Here is a 16,847-nt window from a genome sequence, read left to right as displayed (position 1 = left end):
CTCCCACCACCTCTCCTCTATACATTCCTATTTTTTTTTAACTTCCCCTTTTGTTTAATTAGTAAGCAAGATACAAATTTTGATAGAAACTGGAAAAAGCTGGTTTTCTAATAGTGTCCCTTGGGCTTTGCATCTCACAAAGATTCTTTTTTATTTCCACCATAATTAAGTCTCATAATTTAGGAGGAAAGATAAGAAAACTTTTATTGCCTTCAACTTGAGTACAGAACACTATCAAAATCAGTTTTGCAAAAAAATAAAAATTAAAATTAAAAAAATCAGTTTTGCAAGCCAGAAAAGGAGAGTTATGTACACAATATGTTTATACTATACTAGGGTCTATTAAGTGTTCAACAATAGTGTTTTGTCTAAAAAAGCAACATAGGGGCACCTGGGTGGTTCAGTGGGTTAAGCCGCTGCCTTCGGCTCAGGTCATGATCTCAGGGTCCTGGGATCGAGTCCCGCATCGGGCTCTCTACTCAGCAGAAAGCCTGCTTCCCTCTCTCTCTCTCTCTCTGCCTGCCTCTCTGCCTACTTGTGATCTCTGTGTGTCAAATAAATAAATAAAATCTTAAAAAAAAATTTAAAAAATTTTAAAAAAAGATATATATGTTCCTTTTTTATTTTTTTTATAATTTTTATTTTTTAAAAGATTTTATTTATTTATTTGACAGACAGAGATCACAAGTAGGCAGAGAGGCAGGCTGAAAGAGAGAGAGGAAGAAGCAGGCTCCCTGCCGAGCAGAGAGCCCGATGTGGGACTCGATCCCAGGACCCTGGGATCATGACCTGAGCCAAAGGCAGCGGCTTAACCCACTGAGCCACCCAGGCGCCCGCAACATATATATCTTAATTAAAGATACTTTATTGTTAAAAATGCTATCATCTGAGCTTTCAGGGACTTGAAATACTGATCACAGATCATCATAACAAATATAATAATAAAATTTTAAATATTGAAAGAATCAGCAAAATATGACACAGAGACATGAAGTGAACAAATGCTGTCAGAAAAATAGCACCAATAGATTTGTTTTATGCAGGGTTGCCACAAAACTTCAATTTGTTAAAAGAAAGAAAGAAACAAAGAAAGAAGTGCAATATCTGCAAAAATGTAATAAAAGTGAAACAATAGAACAAGGTATGCCTATATAGCTTTCTGGTTAGATGCTCCAGGAATCCTCAGGGGATTTCTGGAAAGAGAGGATACACTAGCAGCTCAGGTCTTCTGCCCCATTGTTTGAAGTTCTGACTAGCATTATCTTGCGGGGAGCATTCCAAGGTTCAGCCAAAATTTTCCAGTAGCATAGAAATGACTGATTTAAAATACTGATTTATATAGAGAGAGGTTACTGCAAAAAGTATCAGTGACTCATAAACAAAGAAAAGATGCTCAACTGTTACGCCCAAGTTTTCACGTCTGAGAGACCACCAAGGAGCCAACACTGATGCAATCACACCACGGTTTATTTGACAAGTTTAAGCTTGGACCCAAGTATACCCGACACAGCGGAGTAGGGACTTGGATCCTGAAACAGATTACAGTCAGAGTTTTTAAAGGCAGAGTAGGGGTGGACTTGGTGGGTGAGGACAAAGAGGATATTCAGAAAGGCTATCAGGGTAAAGAAGACTGTCAGGATATTGGAGGCCTGGTTATTATCAAGCCAAGGCCGTTTTTTCCTCTAATGAGGCACTGACATGAAGACAATTGGGAGTTTCCTGGTGGAATGTCACATTCCTCCTATCAAGCGTCCTTGTTAGTGAGATTTAGGTTAAGAAGAAATTTAACTTTATTTCAATTTCCTTCTGCCTCAGCCTCCCTCAGTTATATGGAGGGATGGGGGACATTATGGCTTGAGGAACTGAGTTATTTGCCTCTGGAAATTGGGCTATTGATATAATAGCTTCTTTGTTGTAATCTCTAGGACATTTGTAAACCAAAGGAGACTCCTGTCTTGCAGGATTGTGATCTCAGCAAGTTAACTATTTGTTTTTCTTTTAGGGCAGCCAAGGGTGGCTGAGGAATGTCACACAGACTGCGGAGGGGAGGAGAGCAGGTGGAGAGGGAGTGCAAGGTGCCAGCTTTTGCTTTGTCAAGATGGCTGTACTTCTGTCAGGGCTACGAGGTGGGTACAGCCTTGTTTTTCTTCGCCTCTACACAACCATATTAAAGACATGCACCAAAGGCATCTGGGTGTCTCAGTGGGTTAAGCCTCTGCCTTCAGCTCAGGTCATGATCTCAGGGTCCTGGGATCGAGGCCCACATCAGGCTCTCTACTCAGTGGGGAGCCTGCTTCCCCCTCTCCCTCTGCCTACCTCTCTGCCTACTTCTGATTTCTCTGTCAAATAAATAAATAAAACCTTTAAAAAAAAAAATGCACCAAGGCCAAACTTGTAAAAAGAGAGAAAGAAATGGTGATAGCCAGGGGGTGGGGGGGATGAGGGGACAAGACAGAAGGTGTTTAAGGGTACAAATTTACATCAAGTAGTAAATAAGCCCTAGAGATCTCATGCATACACGTGATTACAAACAATAGCATTGTATTATAATCAAACTTGCTAAGAGACTAGACCTTCATTATTTCAACTACTAAAAAATAAAGGATAATTAGGTAATATGATAGAAGCGTTAATTATTGCTACAATGGCAATCATATTATAATAAGTAAATATATCAAATTCACATGTTGTATACCTTGAATTTATAGAGTATTATATGTCAAATATATTTCAATTAAAAACAAAATTATTTCAATTAAAACCAAAGTATCGCTATGACAAAAAAAAAAAGTGATGAAGTTAGATGCTAGTCTTCCCTAATCCGATTGCAAAGATCAGAGTCCAATAATACACAGTATTGATAAGAGTATGAGGTGTATTCTGAGCATGTGATACAAGGGTCAGGTAAATGAAAAGGATGGGGGAAGGCACAACTTTGGGGTGGTGGCTGGCTCAGTCAGTAGAACATGTAACTGAACTTGGAGTTGTTGAGTTCAAGCCCCATATTGGGTGCAGAGATTACTTAAAATTAAAAAAAAAATGAAAAAAAAAATAGAAAAGAAAAAAAAGGCACAACTCCTTTGGAGGACAGTTTGCTTCTATTTACCAAGATTTTAAAAACACATTAATTGGCCTACTTAATCCTACTTCTAGGAATTTAGCCTGTAGATATAACTACATGAGTACTCAAAGGTATAAGTACAACACATTGTTTGCATCTGTTAAAATTCAAAGGGGAGTGGTGGTGAATAAAGTAAATGCCCACTGACAGAAGGCTGAATAAAGAAATCCATACAATGGATTATTATGCAGTCACAAAAGAGTGAGGTGTGCCCTGTATACTCTTTTTTTTAAAATTTATTTATTTAATTAAACATATTATGTATTTTTATCCCCAGGGGTACAGGTCTGTGATGTCCTGTATACTCTTTTTTTTTTTTTTTAAAGATTTTATTTATTTGCCAGAGATAGAGAGAGAGTACACACAAGCAGGCAGAGAGGTAGGCAAAGGCAGCGAGAGAAGCAGGCTCCCTGCGAGCAAGGAGCCCGATGCGGAACTCGATCCCAGGACCCCAGGATCATGACCCGAGCCGAAGGCAGCATCCTAACCAACTGAGCCACCCAGGCGTCTCTGCCTTGTATACTCTTAAGGAACAATTTCAAATCTACTGTTCTATGGAAAAGAAAAGGAAGTTGCAGAATAGAAGATATAGCATTTTCTAATTTGTTGATGAGTCTAGACAATTGTATAGGCACAAACTATTTCTGGAAGGATATACAAGAAACTTATAATGGTGGTTATCTTTTGAAAGGAGGATTCAGGGACTACACATCTAGGGGTTAAAGGTAGTAGAGAAATTTCCTTTTCCTTATATATATTTTGAGGCTATCTAAATATTTTACCATGTGCATGGAAAATTCCTTTGATAATAAATAAATAGAACTGGTTAAAAAGTAGAAAAATATATTATTGCTGTACATTTATATTTAAGAGCTAAAACATTTAACATTTTTTCATGTTTAGCTTTCAAAATAGCACTCTTTCACATACTATATAATTCTATTTATAATTCCATTTATATAAAACTCCAGAAAATAATCTATGACTGAAAGCAAATCAGTGGATGCCAGAGGACAGGGGTAAAAGGATGGCATAGCAGGGAGGGTTTGGGCAGAAGGACTGCAAAGAGGCACAGGGAAAATTTGGCGAGTGACAGATATGTTCATTATCTTGATGTATACATATATCAAAACTTAACAAATTGCCATTGCAGCAAAAAGAATAAAATATCCCAAAAAAAAGGAATAAAATACCTAGTAATAAATTTAGCCAATAAGGTAGACGACCTATATTCTGAAAACTGTCAGACAATGATGGAAGAAATTTAAGATGATACAAATAAATGTAAAGATGTACCACACTCGTGGATTGGCAGAATTCATATTGATAAAATGTCCATGCTCCTGAAAGTAATCTATATATTCAATGCCCCTGTCAAAATACCAATAGTATTTTTCACAGAACTAGCACAAATCATTCTAAAATTTGTATGGAACCACAAATAGGTCTGGATAGCCAGAGCAATCTTGAGGAAGAAGAACAAAGCTGTAAGCATCAAGATCCCAGGTATCAAATTATACTACAAAGCAATAATAATCAAAATGGTATGGCACTGGCACAAAAATGGATTACTAGAACAGAATAGACAGCCCAGAAATAAACCCACACTTGTATGGTCAATTAATCTATGACAGAGGAGGCAAGAATATAAAATGGAGAGGGACGCCTGAGTGGCTCAGTTGGTTGGGCAGCTGCCTTCAGCTCAGGTCATGATCCCAGCGTCCTGGGATTGAGTCCCAGATCGGGCTCCTTGCTCGGCAGGGAGCCTGCTTCTCCCTCTGCCTCTGCCTGCCATTCTGTATGCCTGTGCTTTGCTCTCTCTCCCTCTCTCTCTCTCTGACAAATAAATAAAATCTTAAAAAAAAAAAAGAACATAAAATGGAGAAAAAATAGCTTCTTCAATAAATGGTGTTGGGAAAACTGGACAGCTACATGCAAAAGAATGAAACTAGACCACTTTCCTACACCGTATACAAAAACAAACTCAGAATGGATTAAAGACCTAAGTACAAGGCTTGAAACCATAAAACTCCTAAAAGAAAACAGGCAGTAAACTCTTGGATGTTAGTCTTAGCAATATCTTTTTAAATCTGTCTCTTCAGACAAGGATAACAGAAGCAAAAATAAACAATTGGGACAACATCAAACTAAAAAGCTTTTGCACAGTGAAGAAACAACAAAACAAAAAGGCAACATACTAAATGGAGGAAGACATTTGCAAATGATACATCTAGTAAAGGGTAAATATAAAAAATACATAACTCCTATAACTCAACACCAAAAAAGAAACAATCCAATGAAAAAATGGGCAGAGGACAGGAATAAACATATTCCAGAGAAGATGTATTATGTACAGATGGCAAACAGACACAGGGAAATGCAGATCAGAACCATAACAAGACATCATCACCTCACACCAATCAGAATGGCTATAACAAAAAAGACAAGAAATAACAAATGTTGGCAAGGATGTGAAGAGAACCTTCAAGCACTGTTGGTGGGAATGCAAAGTGGTGTAGTCACTGTGCAAAACAGTATGGAGGTTCCTCAAAAAAATTAAAAACAGAAATACCTTATGATTTGGTAATTCTGCTTTTAGAGGGTATTTATCCAAAGAAAACAAAAATACTAATATGAAAAGATATATATACCCCTATGTTTACTGCAGCATTATTTACAATAGTCTACATATGGAAGCAACCTGAGAGTCCATAAATAGATAAAAGGACAAAGATTTTATATATATAAAATCTTTGTCCATCTTTTCAAATTAGTATATATATAATATATATAGTATATAATGTATAGTATATATTATATAAAGTATATATTTTATATATAATATATATGATATACATATCCTATATATAATGGAATATTAATCAGTCATAAAAAAGAATGAGATCTTGTCACTTGTGACAACATGGATGAACCCAGAGATTATGCTAAGTGAAATAAGTCAGACAGAGAAAGACAAATACCATATACCAAAAAGACTTAATAAATATATAAATAAATTCATATGATTTCATTTATATGTGGAACCTAGAAAACAAAACAAATCAATGAACAAAAACCAGAAACAGACCCATAAGTACAGAGAACAAACGGATGATTGCCAAAGAGAAAGGGAGAGGGGATGGGGAAAATGGGCGAAGGAGACTGGGAGATACAGACTTCCAATTATGAAATAAACAAGTCATGAGGATGAAAAATACAGCATAGGGAATATAGTCAATGGTATTATAATAGTGTTGTATGGTTAAAGACAGTAACTACACTTGTGATGAGCACAGCATGGCATACAGAGTTGTCCAGAATCACTATGTTATACATCTGAAACTAAAGGAATGTTGTGTGTCACTATGCTTCAATAAAAAGTCATGGGGAATATACTCAATAATACTGTAATCACTTTGTATGGTGACTGACAATAACCACATGTACCACGGTAAGCATTTTGTAATGCATATACATGTTGGAGTCACTATGGTGTACACTTGAAACTAATATAATATTGTATATTAGCTATACTTCAATTAAGAATAAATTAAATTTGGGGGCTCCTGGGTGGCTCAGATGGTTAAGCATCTGCCTTCGGCTCAGGTCATGATCCCAGGGTCCTGCAGTTGAGTCCTGCATCAGGGTCCCTGCTCAGTGCAGAGCCTGGTTCTCCCCTCTCCCTCTGCCATTCCCTCCGCTTATGCTCTCTGGCTCTCTCTCTGTCAAGTAAATAAATAACATCTTTAAAAAAAGGAATAAATTAAATTTTAAAAAAGATAATGAACATAAAGAAACTTATAAAGTTGTATGCGCAGTTCATGTCAGCCATGCCTCTCTAAAGTTATTATTTTAAAAATAACATTATTCTCCATCTTTGAAATGACAGATCTCCAGTCATTTAATTACATGGTGCTCTGGTTCCTCAGCAAAATCTCTCAGCTCATCCTTGAAGTGCTGAATTTACATTTTACTTTGTTCGGAATAAAATTTTTTATATGCCTTACAGGCTCCTCGGACTGGGTGAATTAAAAGTATCCAGACTTAGAAAGATACTATTTTTGGCTAGATGAGAATCTGAGATATTATTCAACTGTGTCCATTTCATTAAGGACACTAGTTCTGAATATTTCATTTTGTTTCTTTTTTGCTCAACTCTGTTTCCTTAGTTCTATAGGTAGTTGAGATAGGGAACTTTCCATGCATTAGAGATACAGAACATTTTATTGTCAATGAAATGTCCTGTGCTCCCTTAAGAACATTTCTACAAGCTCATGGTTCTGACCAAAATGTTCTGAGGTCTGGAATGAGAGGTATGTGCCTTTCAGAAATTTTGTATTTAATTTCATCTTGATATTGTTCAGCTAACTACATTAGGTAAGCTTTTAAAGTCTAACAATGTCTATACTCCTTTTTTTTTTTTCTCATTTGTAGAAATTAGAAATTCTTCTACTCTCACAATCTATAAAGTCTCTATTACTGTCCCGAATAATGAAAGAAATGCCTGTCTAAAATACCTCAACAGGGGCGCCTGGGTGGCTCAGTTGGTTAAGTCTTTGCCTTTGGCTCAGGTCATGATCTCAGAGTCCTGGGATTGAGCCCTGCAACAGGACTCCCTGCTCAGCGGGAAGTCTCCTTGTCCCTCATGTGCTCTCACTCACTCTCAAATAAAGAAATAAAATCTTAAAAAAAAAAAAAACCCTAAATAATTTTGCCCACTACCACCTTATTTACCCTAACACTTGATAACAAAAATGTAATTGTGATTACTTCAGGGTAGTAGGATATTAAGTGATCCTTATTTTCTTTTTTGTTGTTTTCACATATTTTTGACAATGAAAATGTAATAACTTGTAATAAAGTTGTTATTAAGAAAAATTCTTTATGTTCATATGGATGGATATTATTTGCACTACTGCTCATTTATCTTTTTTGGTTTTAAAGATTTTATTTCTTTACCTGACAGAGAGAGAGAGAGAGAGAGAGAGCGAGCATGAGCAGGAGGAGGGGGAGAGGAAGAGGAAGAAGCAGACTTATCGCTGAGGGATGAAGCCCCACCCGGGGCTCAATCCCAGGACCCTGGGATCATGACCTGAGCTGAAGGCAAATGGTTAACTAACTTAGCCACTAAGGTGTCCCTCACTTACTTTACTTTTAATGACAGAATAGAGATTGTTTAGAAAGAAGATTTTAGGTAGGGGAATACCATGACCTCTGAGTTTTGTACTTTGTAATTTTATAAAGATGTGAGTTTAAAAAAAAAAAAAAAAAGGCCTCCTATAAGGGAGATTTCTCATTTATTGTATAAATATATAATGCTACTTACACCCAACCTTCAGGCTCAGTCCATGACCCTCCCTAATTGCCTCCAACCCTCAGCCCACTGATAAGTTACCTCAACTCTCACACCTGAATTCCTGACTGGGATAGTCTGCATAATCTGCAGCTCCAGTTACTCTTGTCTTGCCATCACCTTTCTCCAAATACTCAGTATCTAGAACAATACTTGACCCATGCTAAACACTCAGTGCTTCTCCTCCTTGAGCTCAGCCTATTCCTGCTGGGTTTCATCAGCCCATTCCCTACAGCTTCTATATCTGGGGAAAGATGAGCAGGGCAGAGCCATAGCCCATACAATCAGTGATGTGCCCAAGCCTCAAGGAGAGGAGACAGACTTTAATATAGGAGAAAGAGGGGGCAGGAGTTGGCAAGAAAAATCCCCAGGTAAGAAGTGCTTGTCACTATTTTCTGGTCCCTCTGAAATGTGAGGAGAGATTCACCTGTGGGCCCCTTTAACTTCTCTATGAGAACAGTATCAAGTAAGCCCATAAATAAGAAGATTGAAATATATATCTATCTACCTCATAATTCTTACCTTGAAGGGAACATGCAGTCATTCTCTCGGTATAATCTGTTCTTAATTATCTGATAGTGGGTCCCTAGTTTCCTTCTGACTACTTCCGCCATCATCTTCCTGGAAATACCTCCTCGGAAAGGAGTCAGATCCTCTTCTATGACCCTGTAAAAGAATGTGAATCATCAAGTAAAGCAGGTCAAGAAAGTGGTACCATTCTACCTACTTTTTATCTGTGGGTGTAGATTTAGTATTAGAAAACAAAGTAAACCAGGGAAAGAATAGAAGGCAGGAATGAGCAATGTTTCCCCCAGAAGCACACAGGTAATCCAAACCAAAACAACAAAGCCACAAAGAGGAAAAGGCAAGTCAACTTTTCTTCTTCCTCCCTCCATCTGGATTGCCCCTCCTCTGCTTGATGCACATTCCTCCTTCAATATTCACACAACACCCATGTCCTCCCAGTCACTGCAGTCCCCCTAACCTCCCCTTCTCTGATTCCCATAGAAGGTATGATCTTTGCCTTACAGTCTGACACTCTCTGATGTCCTTGGTCTCAGACTGACTCCCTTGTTTGGGTCTGTGTGACCCCCACTCACCAAACATACTCTAACAGTTTGATAGCAGTAACCAGAAATTACACTATTTTGCATCCCTTTTAAAGTTCGTTATATAGTTTTTCAATAAGTATCTTAAGCATTAGGTGAATTTTTTGAGAAGTCATAGAACAACACAATGAGGAAATAAAGGACCCTGTTATTTAGCTGATGAGGAATCTGAGACTCAGAGAAGTTAAGAGACTTGCCACAGGGATAATTAATGGGAGATCGGCAACTAGAACCCAAGGCTGCTAGTTTGGGTTTGGTCACTTTGATTACTCAAAGATTACTCAAAGTAATCTTTGAGTAATCTTTCTTTCACACTACCTTCTCAGTCATAATTTGCATACTTAAAAATTACCAATAAGAAAAAAAAATTACCAATAAGAAAGTATGATTAGGCTCATTTATAAACATGTTCATTCCCCTGACAATATTTACTGAACTCTTACTGAGGGCCAGCACCAGGGATGCAACATGATTAAGACACAGGCCTTGATCTCAAGAAGCTTTCAGTCCAGTGGGGAACAGGGACAAGTATGTGTAGCTAACTTCAAGGAGTAAGTAGCCTTGCTGACACCATCTAGGCCTCTCCTATCCTAGTACATCTTTGTTCCTTAGAAATAGGAAACCCACTGCAGGAATCTTGTCTTTTATCAAGGCATGCTTCGCCCTCTGATCACTGTAACCCAGGTCTCTAGGGGATTTTAGGGGACTTCTTGTGACAAGCACTAAACTCTCAAAGACATATAAAAGAAGTGAACTCACCCATGGTAGCAGCTGCAATTTTGACTTGAACATGGTTCATATTTCTCCAAAGACCTGTTAATTTGGTCAATATATACTTTCCATTTTGAACCTTCAAGAAGTGAAGTAAATGAGAGTTAACAAAATACCCTGAGCATTCTCATTTGCTGGTAGCAGGCATGCAGAACCAACAGATGGCCAAAACTTTAAGACAGCCTTTCCCATTCCACTGGTGGAAACGAAACGCCAGGAAGAATTCATTCTGTAATTCTCCAGCACTCATGTCAAGTCTGCTCCTCTACTCGGGCTGTCCGGTGTGCAAGAAATTAGAAAATATCCAAGTCCGGCACTCAGAAAGCTATGAATAAACTGGTGACACGTATTCTCACCTTTTACTAATCAAAGTGAACCCTATAAAGAGGATCAGTTAAAAGGCACCGATATTAATTGTCCCTTCATCTCTCTGGCAATTCACTAAGAACCACACACACACACACGCAGGCACGCACACGAGTTATCCCCCAGTGTGTTTTAGGGAGGAGCAGCGCAACCAAGCGCAGGCGACACCCGCTGTGGGTGAACACAATTCCCTCTCTTCCCCACCATCCCAATCCCGAAAGACGGGTTACTCTCCAGGGTCCCGGGCAGCAAAAGCAGCGCCAGACACCCAAACGCTCTCACTCTCTGCTCCAAGGCTCCCCCGTGCCCTCTGCCCAGCTTTGCGCTCCAGCGGCCAGAGCATCAGCTGGCCGCCGGCCTCACCGGGGAGCCAGGGAGTGGGAGGGCGCCTCCGGACCGAACCAGACGGCGCCCCAGCAGCAGGGTCTGCCCTGCCGGGAGCCCACCTGACTCCTTCTGGCGGCCCGGCGCTGGGGGCAGTAATAGCAACAGCAGCCAAAGCCTGAGCTGCGGGCGCGCCCACCGCTCCATCACCCGCAACCCACTGCGGAGTCCCAGCGGCTGCGCGGGCGGAAACTCAGCCCCGCACAAAGATGGCCGTGGGCGCCGCACCACGTGGGCGGTGGGCCGCCCCGCACAGAGATGGCGGCGGGCCACTCCGCGCCCCGCCCCCAAGTCCCCAATCCCAGTTTCTCTGGGAGGGCGGTGCGGGGACGTCAGCCTAGTGCTCTGCCTGCAGCGCAAGGCTTGTCCAGCTGGTTTGTTTGGAACTAGACTGCAGAGTTAGCTGCTTCAAGTCACCAGGTGTAGTGAAAGGTTCAAAATGCATCTCTCTCTCTCTCAGAAAATCGAAGCCCAGGAGAGAATGAATAAAAGACATCCCCTGGGAAAATATGTCTAATGATGACAATTCCTTACATTCTGCAGCAGTTTAAAACACCTTACTCTCTGCAGCCACAAAACTGAAGATCAGAGAGGATGTTTTTTTTTTTTTTTGCCCACAGTTACTGGTATAATGTAGGCTAGAAGTTGTTTGCACAACATCAAATTGCTTCTTATTAAATAGTATAGATTTGTTGAGTACCTGAATATATAGAGCACAGTTAGAACCCAAGAGGTGGAAAATAATACAGCACAAATCTCTTTGTAATAGGATTTTATAACAATTGAGGTGAATTTGGGACGCCTGGGTGGCTCAGTGGGTTAAGCCGCTGCCTTCAGCTCAGGTCATGATCTCAGGGTCCTGGGATCGAGTCCCACATCAGGCTCTCTGCTCAGCAGGGAGCCTGCTTCCCTTCCTCTCTCTCTCTTTCTGTCTGCCTCTCCGTCTACTTGTGATTTCTCTCTGTCAAATAAATAAATAAAATCTTTATTAAAAAAAACAATTGAGGTGAATTAGAAGGAAAAAAAATCTGTGGGTAACCTTATACTGGGCAGTATAGGTTTATATATACACATAGGTATATATAGTTATCATACAAGCATTTACTCATTGTCTAAAATGTGCAAGGTAACATCTTAGGCTCTGTGGAAATATATGAAAGTACAAGAAGAGATCTGTGTCCTTGAGTTTAGAACTAGTGGAAAGATAAATATATTTCCCTAAAGATTATTTACAACATAAGGCAATATGTAGCTGCTGTTGGTTTCACAGGAGAGAAAGAAAGATCAAGATGAGACAGAAATTTGGAAAAGGGGTGGGAGGAGTCTAACAAAATGAAAATGAAATATTGCAGTTAAGGAATGTTGTACAGGAGACACTAAAAACTGGGAAACCATAATTTACAGAAAGTGAGGGTAGAGCATCAGTTGATGGTAGTGGAGGTTTAGGATGTACACTGGGGAATGGTGAAAGATAAAACAATGTTGATTAGTTAGGAACGGGTTATATTACTCATTTTTTGTTGAGTATGCAAGAAGAGAAAATGAATCTTCAACACTATATTATACAAGACTTCTTCAGGAATACAAATGAAAACTTGAAATTCATTTCTTCTACTTCTGGAAGGTGTGCAGTACTCAAAATGAATGGTTCATTGAGCACATAACTAAAACAGTGTGTTAGAGAGGAACGCTGTAGTAACCTTGGCTTCAAAGTTAATCTAAAAAGAATACACCAGAGAATAATTTTTAAAACTTTAATAAGAGTTTTTATTTTCTCGGGGCGCCTGTGTGGCTCAGTGGGTTGAGCCGCTGCCTTTGGCTCAGGTCATGATCCCAGGCTCCTAGGATTGAGCTCAGCAGGGAGCCTGCTTCCCTTCCTCTCTCTCTCTCTGCCTGCCTCTCGGCCTACTTGTGATCTCTGTCTGCCAAATAAATAAATAAAATCTTAAAAAAAAAAAAAAGAGAGAGTTTTTATTTTCTCTAATTCCAGTTTTCCGTAATCAGAAGAAAATGGAAATCACCTTGTGTTACGTCTTTGAGATGAAAATAAATCAGTATTTTCTGCAACTCTACAATGTTTATCTGTGTGAAAGAACATCAAGAGATTGGGAAATAAGTGGGCCCTGTACTCAGGAGGAATGAGCTGGATGTGAACCCCAACAATAATTGTTTCATTTCCTTAACAGATGAGGTGGTTTATTCCAGGGGCTCCCATACGTGAACCAGTGCCAGAATCCCGGAACTACGAAAATCACAGATTTCTGGGTGCCAGCCACAAATTCAAAATGCAAACACTTTGGTTTGAAAGATCCTCCAAGTTTAAGCTCTTCCTGTTTCTTCAAATTTGTTTCATGCCACATTTTCCTTTGCTCGCCGTGACCTAGCTATACAGCTTTGTGTTATTTCTCAAATGTAACAAGCTCTTGCATACCATAGAATCTCTGCATAAGTTTTGTTTTCTGTCTTGACTGCTTTTCCCTCCCATCTATGCCTCTCTGGTTCCTTCCCAACATTCATGTATCTGCTGAAATACCATTTCCTCAGACACATAACCCCTCAAAACAGAACCTCCCTTATTTTCTACCTTAACCCCTATTGGTCTCTGTAATACTTTTAATGTGGAATTATTCTATTTATCAAATGCTTCCCATTAGAATATAAGCGCCAGGAAGCCAGGGACCTATCTGTCTTATTCAGTAAGACAGTGTCTGGTCCACAGTAGGCACTAAATAAATAGTTGCTGATTGAATGAGGAATGCTGGTGAGGCAGCAGAAAAGTGGCAAAGGAGTTTCAATGGAGCAACCTAGGAAGCAGAGCAAATATGAAAATAAATGTACAAAATTATGGAATTTTGTAATGATCTATGTTAGGTTTTATATATTCATGCATGAAAGTTCCGTAATGCTTAATGCTAGGGCATTAAGAATATTTAGAATATTACTACCTTTAGTGGTTTTGATATTGGGCATTCTGCTACAGTGCTCGCTTCGGCAGCACATATACTAAAATTGGGCATTCTGCTACAAATTCTGGCTCTGCCACTTATTAACTGGGTTATTTTCAACAAGTTATTTAACTTCGCTTAAAACTTGTTTCCTTGGGGGGCATCTGGATGGCTCAGGCTTTAAGCGTCTGCCTTCAGCTGGGGTCATGATCTCAGGGTCCTGGGACTGAGCCACATATAAGGCTCCCTGCTCAGCAGGAAGTATGCTTCTCCATCTCCCACTTTCCCTGCTTGTGTTCCCTCTCTCTCTGTCTCTCTGTCAAACAAATACATAAAACCTTAAAAACAAACAAACAAACAAACAAACCCTTGTTTCCTCTAGAAAATGGGAAAAATGATGGTATCAAAGCAATGTAAGATTTAAATGAAATATGTAAAGGTACCAGTTTAGTGTCAGACACAGCAATAACTCTCAATAAAGGTTAAGTAATTTCTAACTGTGTGATAGATACTACATACAAAGGGCTTTCGCTTAAGGTGCTTAACATCTCTGGAGCCAGGAATTTCAAACACATGCTCTTCTTGACACTTTTATTCTTCTTTTAATACTAAACTACTGACAATTTCTGAATTCATCATGTTTCCCACCATTTTACCTTTTTATCTGCCACTTCCTTTACTAGAAAGCTATTCTCCAATGAACAGCCTAATCATTCTTGGAGGCTTGGCTTTAAACCCCAAGCTCACAAGTTTTTCTTGGTATTGCCACCACAATCATCCCACAGAATTTACTATACTGAATAAATTACAATGAATTGCATGTTAATCTCTGACCTTGGGCATACTTTTGTTGCATTTACTATATGTAATTAGTGTATTTTCCTGGTGTCTCGTCTCTTTCAATAGACTCAGCGATCTGTGCTATTTCCTTGTTTGACTCCAGCATCCATCCAGTCCTTCACTTCACATACAATAAGCGCGCGACTGGGTGCTGAAGCATAACATCACAACTTGAGTTGCTTTACCTGGCAGTGACGTGACTTTAGGCGACGTCTCCCAACCTACCCTATCTGTAAAACTGGGGCGATAATTTGCACGTGGTTGTTAATGGTAGTCCACGAGATAGCAAAGGACCCCCACGATCGTGCCAGCGGATCGTAGACGCCCAGGGAGGAAATACGTTGGCGAGCGCTGGCGGAGAAGGCGGGACCATGAGCCAACAGAGAAGGCGAGTCCCACTGCGCAGGTGCATGCAGGAGAGGGTGGGGTGCTGGCTCCCCAGACCGAGTGTTTAGTTCCGGACGCCAGCTCGAGGCTGGAGGGGCCGGCAGTCGCGGTACTGACGTCATCTCCGTGCGCTGCCACGTCTGCTCAGCTCCGCGGTAATGGAGGCTGAGGATGAGTGCTGACCCGGCCCGGCTCTGCCTTTTACTTTAGCTCTGGCTCTAACTCTGGTACTGACGTGGGGCTGGGGCTGGGGCGGGGGCTGGCAGCCCGAAGCCTTGATACCTTTTCCCGACTTTCCGGGCGGGGACGGCCTGCGGACAACCAGCTGGTTTGGAGCGCTTCAACGCAGGGAGGGAATTCTCTTGCCTGGGGTCCAGCCTGTAAAGCCACCGCGTTCTCTTAGGGATCCCGCCCCGCCGGCCGGGCCTCCTCCATGCGTGAGTATATCGGGCTTCCGCGCTATGCGATTGTCTCGATCTGCTTCAGCTCCCCGGGTTGCGCCGCGGGAACTGCTTTGTCGTTTTTCCCCTTGTAGGGGCCAGCCTGTTGAAGTTGTGGTCTCTTGTCATCCGCCTACCCCCACCTCATCCTCTCGCCTCTTCTACCCCAAGTTTTTGCTCTCCACTTTTGTTTCCCTCGTTAATTGAGCAAGAACCATCAGGCCCTACGTCCAACGGTTTAAATGCTTTGTCCCACCTGGCGTTTCTTAGTTCAAAGCCAAAGGCTGTTAGAATAGGGAAGATCGGATCAGTCTTTGTAACATTTGGAAAACCAGGGTTTTTCCAGGATGCCATTTTCCAGTCGTTAATACCGAAACACAAAGAAATTTAGGAAGCAGGTTTTGGCATATATATTGGTGGACCCTCCTTTCGGCGAAGATCTTCATCTGTTACTTGTCTTTTAATCTTGCAGTTTCAGTAATTTCTAAGTGATTTTATACCAGGTTTTTTGTAGTGGGCATCTACTATAGCTCCTTCTGATGTTTTCACTCTAACATATGGAGTTACCACTTGAACAATTTTACTTTTAAAAGAGTTAAAGACCAACTGGTGTATTTACATCCATCCTGTCAGTCCTCACAACAACCTGTGTAGGGCAAAGAATACTTTTGAAGAAACAAACTCAGAGGTTAAATGCCTCAGTTACAGTCAGATAGTATGTGGCACATCTGATCTCAGAACCTAGATCCCTTGATAACAAAACCTAACATTTTGGACAGTGCTGATTCTCCTGTATTTCCAGTGGTTTATTGTGGAAGATTACATATGAGTTGGTAATGCATATGTTAGGCATTTCTTGTTAACTTCTACCTGATTGTAATATCATTCATATGACACAAGTCGACTGACAAAAGACACAAATTGTGACTTATCTAACGCTTAATAAAACTTAGATCAGAGCTTAGGCTTCTGACCTATTAGAATTTGACTAGTCCTTTCATTAGAATAAAGTAGGTAATAGACACTGGAGGAGAATTTATCTGAAAATCTGGTTTTACAAGGCCTACTTAGTCAGTTTTTCTGTTGTTTTGTTACATTGCCTGGTTTAAAAATAGTAAACTGATATTTAAA

At 40.3% G+C, this 16,847-nt stretch overlaps 2 protein-coding genes across 5 annotated transcripts in view; one reads left to right on the top strand and one right to left on the bottom strand.

The window, feature by feature from the left end:
* POGLUT1 (protein O-glucosyltransferase 1) overlaps window positions 1-11,297 on the bottom strand; it is a 29,153-nt gene extending 17,856 nt beyond the window's left edge. For all 3 annotated transcript variants that reach the window (XM_044251445.1, XM_044251447.1, XM_044251446.1), the window contains exons 1-3: window positions 11,167-11,297; window positions 10,343-10,433; window positions 8,997-9,140 (exon numbers count right to left, since the gene is read on the bottom strand). In XM_044251445.1, coding sequence (XP_044107380.1) covers window positions 8,997-9,140; window positions 10,343-10,433; window positions 11,167-11,251 — 320 coding nt within the window. In that variant the 5' untranslated portion in view covers window positions 11,252-11,297. The remainder of the gene's footprint in view (window positions 1-8,996; window positions 9,141-10,342; window positions 10,434-11,166) is intronic.
* Window positions 11,298-15,416: 4,119 nt separating this feature from the next.
* TMEM39A (transmembrane protein 39A) overlaps window positions 15,417-16,847 on the top strand; it is a 31,542-nt gene continuing 30,111 nt past the window's right edge. Inside the window, exon 1 of one of the 2 annotated variants that reach the window (XR_006384975.1) lies at window positions 15,417-15,713. The gene's annotated coding sequence lies outside the window, so the exon portion shown is untranslated. The remainder of the gene's footprint in view (window positions 15,714-16,847) is intronic. The other variant, XM_044251444.1, reaches the window with a different exon arrangement.

Source organism: Neovison vison, chromosome 6 (genome assembly GCF_020171115.1).
Source record: "Neovison vison isolate M4711 chromosome 6, ASM_NN_V1, whole genome shotgun sequence".
In the NCBI taxonomy this organism is placed as follows: domain Eukaryota; kingdom Metazoa; phylum Chordata; class Mammalia; order Carnivora; family Mustelidae; genus Neogale; species Neogale vison.
This window is presented reverse-complemented; position numbering and strand designations above follow the sequence as displayed.